Here is a 6013-nt window from a genome sequence, read left to right on the forward strand (position 1 = left end):
TTATGCCAAGAATATTACTTTTTATTGTGAATATCAATAGGGTTGACTCGTCTCACGGATAAAAATTCGTAAGACGATCTCACAAGAGACCTACTCTAATAAAAAAGTGCAAACAAGTTAGCTTTGTATCACATGCATTAACCTTTAAAGCAAAGTGATGCCATATAACATTACATCTCTGTGAACAGTTTTTGAAATTACATGAGCCGACTTCGATTAACAAACTTAAAACAATAGAAAATATCTTAATATCAGTAGTTAAATCTATTCAATAAATAACCCCATGGATTCCTGAATAAACAAACAAAATTACACAATCACATAAAAACATATATATGCATGAACTACAATCCCATCAAAGATTCAACACATTTTCAATGATCTATATATACATATTAATGAATTTTATTTGTTACCCAAAAATCAATTACTTCATGAGCATGGTGAAATTGCTTTTTACTATATATTTAATGAAATGCTTCATGGTCCCTACTTTACCTCCATCTTAATTCACTACATTCATGTACAAATGAAGCTATGAGGATCAATACAAATGAACTACTTTACCTCAATCTTGATTCACTATATTCTCATGTCATGTTTGGACTTTAGCGAGCATGAAAACAAAAAATTTAAAAAATAGCTAATTACGTTTGATTTTGATTACTTTAAAATATTATTGAATGTGTATGAAAATAATGAGAGGGAATGAAGTGGATTCAACTCGCCACGAGAGTTAACGTCGGAGTCATACAAGGAGTGAATCTTGACCTTGATTTTGAGCTTGACGAGTAATAATTCAAAGAAAAATAGTTCGACAGAGAAATTTTTATTCTCGATGTTTAGATCTGAAGTAGAATGAGTCGAATTCAACGATGTTTAAACTGATAGAGATTTGTGTGGCATCAACGGGTCACCGTGGATCTTGACCAGGAAATGACTCCTAGAGAAATTGTTAGACGATAGAATTCGGCTATGTTTAAACTGAATTACCCCTAAACCATAGTCGGGTTTGAGAGAGAAAAAAGTCAAAAACTTGAATCACGTCCCGAAAAAAGAAAAAGAAAAAGGGTGTGTGCCACGTGGCGTACAATCTCTTTCGAATTCGAGCCACACGATTCAACCCCATTTATCCTTAATTTTCCTGAAATCACCAATCTGACGTGGCACCTCTACATCTTCTTTATCCTTCCCCCGGACCGGATTGTTCCATCATATCCCTACAGGGTACATCCAAGGGTCGGAATTTTTTCTGGCCCAATTTTTTTATTTTTTTCCATAAAATGAAATCTCAACCATTCATCTTCATTTGCCTCCACACCCAGGATCGAACGAACCGGACCTGGACCAATCCCACAACTATTTCTCCCTTCGTATTATTTTATTTTTTGTTAGTGTGTACTCTCACATATCCGTTTTCTTTCGCTTTCTTTGCCTTCTTTCTCTGTAATTTTCGATTCTTTCCTCTTATTTGTGTTTATGCTCTGCTGTTTCAGTAATTTTCTCAGTTAAAGATCGAGTCTTTTGGGGTGTTTCTGCCCAATTTTCAATCGCTTTTCTATTATGAAAGATCTCAGAAAATTGATCTTTTTGCCAAAGTTTTGTTTAAAAAATAAAACTGCCATGTTTATAGTTTTTCCTCATAATCAAGAATTTCAGTGAGTGATTTCAAATTTCTTGTTACTCGTCTTTGAAAACAAGAAATTTCCATGGTTCTGACTTCCCTTTTAATGGTTTGAGACGATATATTGGATTATTCAGTGATATTTATTTCGTGGTTCCATAAGTGGCCCTGGTAATTTGTAAAAAGTTCATCTATTGAGATCTTAATTCTTGAGGTGCATGAGAATTTCCTCCAGCAAAAAACTGAGATCGAGGAAATTAATTTCGTTCAGCTAAGAAGGTTTTGAAATTTCTGTAGAGAAGAAAAAGCAAAAATTGGAAAACTGATGGTCACTGCAGCCGGCACCATACAGGTTACAATTTTCGTACCGAAAAATTGTTTCTTTTGGTTTTAAGGTTTTTTGTTTGCATAGTTTGACTTGTTGTAGGTTTCTGGTGTTACAGTAGTATCAGCAAGAATCATGTCTTGTTTTTAACCACTGTCAGTGAAATGAAATTATGCTTTAAAATACTGCACCGGTGAGAGGGTAAAAACACCCGGGAAAAACTGGACAATTAGGTACAGTAGTTTAATTCGATGAGCCAAGTAGCTTGTTCTTGATTTTTTTGTCCAACAAATCTGTTTGTTCCGAATATTAAGTCAATGTTACACTGATGCTGTAGTATTCCAGCCAGGTGTTTTGCTGTAGTTTGAATCATTTAAACACGCCATAGCTGCAGTTTCTCGAGTATCATTCTTGACATTTAGTGGGTTTGTTTCTATATTCCTCCTACCACAGGAACAAGATGGAGGCACGGGGTCAGGCACTTTTCCTCGTGGTAGCAATAAGCCTCTTTTAGAGTTGGGTACAGCTGCTGGTACCCTGTCGAAGGAGCAGTTTCTTGATGGGGAAGAATTTTCTCCCAAGGTGTTTATCCTCTCTTGTCTATAACGGTTTCGGAGCTAATATCCAACTTATCTTGCATTTTGGCAGCTTATTTTATTTATTTTTAATATTCTGTTCAAATAGGCGAGGAAACCGTATACGATCACGAAACAAAGAGAACGATGGACGGAAGAAGAGCATAAAAAATTTATCGAGGCACTGAAACTTTACGGTCGAGCTTGGAGGAGAATTGAAGGTGTTTATTTGGTTGAGATGCTGTTTTGTAAATGTATCTTTCAGTATTTCCCTTGTATTGGTGAATTTTGAAATTTTATTTCATCATCTTTACAGAGCACGTGAGTACAAAAACTGCGGTGCAGATTCGTAGCCACGCACAGAAATTTTTCTCCAAGGTTTTACTGCTGCACTTATATCAGTAGCAATATCTACACTTACATCTGTTTTCCGCCTTTTTGGGCGAGAACTACGATGTTGGGCTCCAACTTTGCTATTGATAAACTTTATTCTATTCATATCGCGTTGATATTAAATATCTGTGTGGTGATTAGGTCGCACGTGATCCAAATGGAGCTGATGCTGACTCTGAAAAACCAATTGAAATTCCTCCTCCGAGACCTAAAAGAAAACCAATGCACCCTTATCCTCGTAAGTTGGTTTGTCCAGTCAAAACAGGACTTATAATACCCGAGAAACCAACAAGGTCTTCGTCTTCTACTCTGTCTATTTCGGAACCGGAAAACGAATCTCCTACATCAGTATTATCAGCAGTTGGCTCAGATGCATGTGCTAGAGCAAATTGTTTGTCTATAATTTCTGGTTCAAAAGATGAATATTCAAGCCCGGATGAACGAGTTTCTCCGGTACTAACTCTACTTATTTTACTCATCTTCCTACAGTGCATGTGATATGGCAAACTCTTGATCCACTTGAAATGTTTATGTTATATTGGAACAAGATGATTTGATATTATTAAGATTCAAGCATAGTTTTTGTGTGATTTCTTGTGATTAAGTTATGCAAAAGAATTTTTTTACCGTATCTATTAAAGTTTATTTTGGCATATATGATGGGAGTACGATTATGTAACAGAAGAATGTGTGTTTATGGTTGAACAATATAAATCTGCAATACATTTCATTCTCTCTTCTTTATATTTCTACCCTACTTTTTAATTCAACAGTTTAACTGGACAGGAATTGGAGCTTTTGTCTCAAAATGAATTTATTGTTAAAGAAGATTCAAACGAATCAGCTGCTCAGTGCTTGAAGCTGTTTGGTAAAATGCTACTCATTTCTGATCCTCATGGACCAGCTAACCTAGCAGCATTAATGGCTAGCAAGCTCGAGTCCTCTGGTGAAGACGTGGGGACTTGTTTATTTCCTTGGAGCGTTGCCCATTTGTCACTTTATTGTGGTGCAACAAATAGCGATATTTATTACACGCAAGTGGCACGTGAACACTCACACCCTGTGGATACTCGGTGTCCGGTTTCTTTACCATGGTTGACACTCTGCAGCGCCAAATCACCGACAGCTCAGGAAGTGCATAATCCAACCCCAATCAAAGGTCGAATCTCGTGTCATATGCCTGGCAAAGATGAAGAAAAGGAGGGGTCCTCAACTGGTTCAAATACAGAATCTGTTTGCACAACAACAGGGGGAGAGAAAAACTGGGGAGCTGATAGCTATTGCCACTCGTTTGAGATGAAATCCAAGGGACAAAAATCACTGCCCTCCAAATTTAGCAAGACCATGTCAGTTAAATTGACTAAACATGGAAAAGGTTTTGTGCCTTATAAACGATGCCTTGGCGAAAACCTATCTACCTCGACCTCGAATGAGGCTTCTGAAGAACGGGAGAAACAGAGGGTTCGCCTCTGCTTATAGAAGCTGGTGAAGGTTATGCGTTTTCCGAGGTGCAATGTCTATTAAAAATTTAGCAATGCATTTCTAGTGTAATTTTTGTTTACCTCTTGAATCTTGAGATGTGTTTTATGTTTTTAGAATTTCTAATGTTGTAATGTGCGAGGAGTTGAATTGTGTTTGTGCATATCCCTTACATCTCCGAGCTTTCTTTGTACAATTTGTAGTATATATATAACATCAAGAAGAGCTTGGAAGTTCATTGTCGAAGTTTTGTTGTTTATTTGCATTTGCTTTATATTCTACTCCAGTGCATATGCTCCTCTTGTAGAATGATAGTTGGATATGCTACTGGGTGTAACTGTCCACCAATTGGGAAAATGTATATCAGTAATATCGAATATTTACTGTTATATCGAAATTTATAGTCGACTGTAATTTGATTTCTAAAATTACATTGATTTTCATAATATTTATACATTCTTTAGTTGTACAAGTTAAACAGCTAATCTATGTCACAAGCATCAAGATCTGTAATATCAATATTGAAATTTCCGGATTACAAAATATCACATCATACATTTTATAGCTAGCAAATGTTAAATTTAGTGACATAAATAACATGAATGAAATCTGTTGAATAATAAATCATCACTGAAATCATACGATCAAACTTATACTATGATAACATTTGCAAGAGTTTATTTTAAGTGTCTCCAAATTTTACTTAACGAAATGTTTGGAAATTATATATAAAAACCAAGAAACGTGTAATTACAAACATTAGTCGTGTTTATCACTAGACAGAGGTGATGTATTTTTATGTGTTATTTTCAATTAAAAAATTATAATACTAAATTTTACTAATATATACACAACCCTATATGTGACAAGAAAAAAAGGGGTGACCGAAAAGAATAAAATAGGTGCAATGTTATTCGATCTTTTTCGAAGTTAGGTTTTGGGAATATATTTACATATATATATTTGATATCTTAGTCTAGTTGATGGGAAAAACTCGAACTTAAGTCAATATAAGAGGAAATCCGGTGAGATCATTGGGCCAAACCCTCGGTCTCAGGTTTTTGGAATATTGACGAAAGATAATAGAAAAAAGGAGAGGGTGTTGGCAGGTATCCCATAAAAATAACAGAGACTGAAATAAAAATTGACACTTTACAAAAATTCCGTATTTTATTTTTCTTAACTCTTTTCCATTTTTTTTGGATATGATATTTGTGAAGTAATTTAAGAAAGTGGTATAGTGATTATAAGATTTTTTTTTCTCGGTTGAGTTGATAGTTAAGTTCAAAGGAAATAATCTATGTTCGGATCTGAATTGAACTACAACATAAAGTAATTTATTTTTCATATTTTGAGTATCAATAAAATTAGCACTTACAGTTAAATACTACCATCGTCCCAATTATATATACATCTTTTTTTCACACATATTAAGAAATATGATGTATATAATTGAGATGAAGTGAGTAACATAAAATGATAACAAGAAATTCTTTTAGCTGGACAATGAATTTGTTGCTATAAGTGGGGGCGACCCAATAATTTTTTTTAAATTTTATATGTTAATTTTGTATAATTTTAAATTAATTTGGAGTACAGTCTCACGGTGAGACAGTT

The 6013-nt window shown here is 34.7% G+C and overlaps 1 protein-coding gene across 2 annotated transcripts; it reads left to right on the top strand.

Annotated features, from left to right (window-relative positions):
• The first annotated feature begins 1347 nt into the window (after positions 1-1347).
• On the top strand, positions 1348-4642 carry LOC142522762 (protein REVEILLE 1-like). 2 transcript variants are annotated; one of them, XM_075626291.1, is made up of 7 exons: positions 1348-1662; positions 1741-1976; positions 2403-2531; positions 2634-2745; positions 2841-2902; positions 3059-3370; positions 3704-4642. In XM_075626291.1, the coding sequence occupies exons 2-7, from the start codon at positions 1950-1952 to the stop codon at positions 4394-4396; spliced, it is 1335 nt and encodes a 444-aa protein (XP_075482406.1). In that variant the 5' UTR covers positions 1348-1662; positions 1741-1949; the 3' UTR covers positions 4397-4642. The 2 variants fall into 2 exon arrangements, with proteins under 2 accessions (XP_075482406.1, XP_075482405.1); XM_075626290.1 differs by having other exon boundaries at positions 1348-1976.
• Positions 4643-6013: the final 1371 nt, after the last annotated feature.

This window comes from Primulina tabacum, chromosome 13 (assembly GCF_025594145.1).
Source record: "Primulina tabacum isolate GXHZ01 chromosome 13, ASM2559414v2, whole genome shotgun sequence".
NCBI lineage: Eukaryota > Viridiplantae > Streptophyta > Magnoliopsida > Lamiales > Gesneriaceae > Primulina > Primulina tabacum.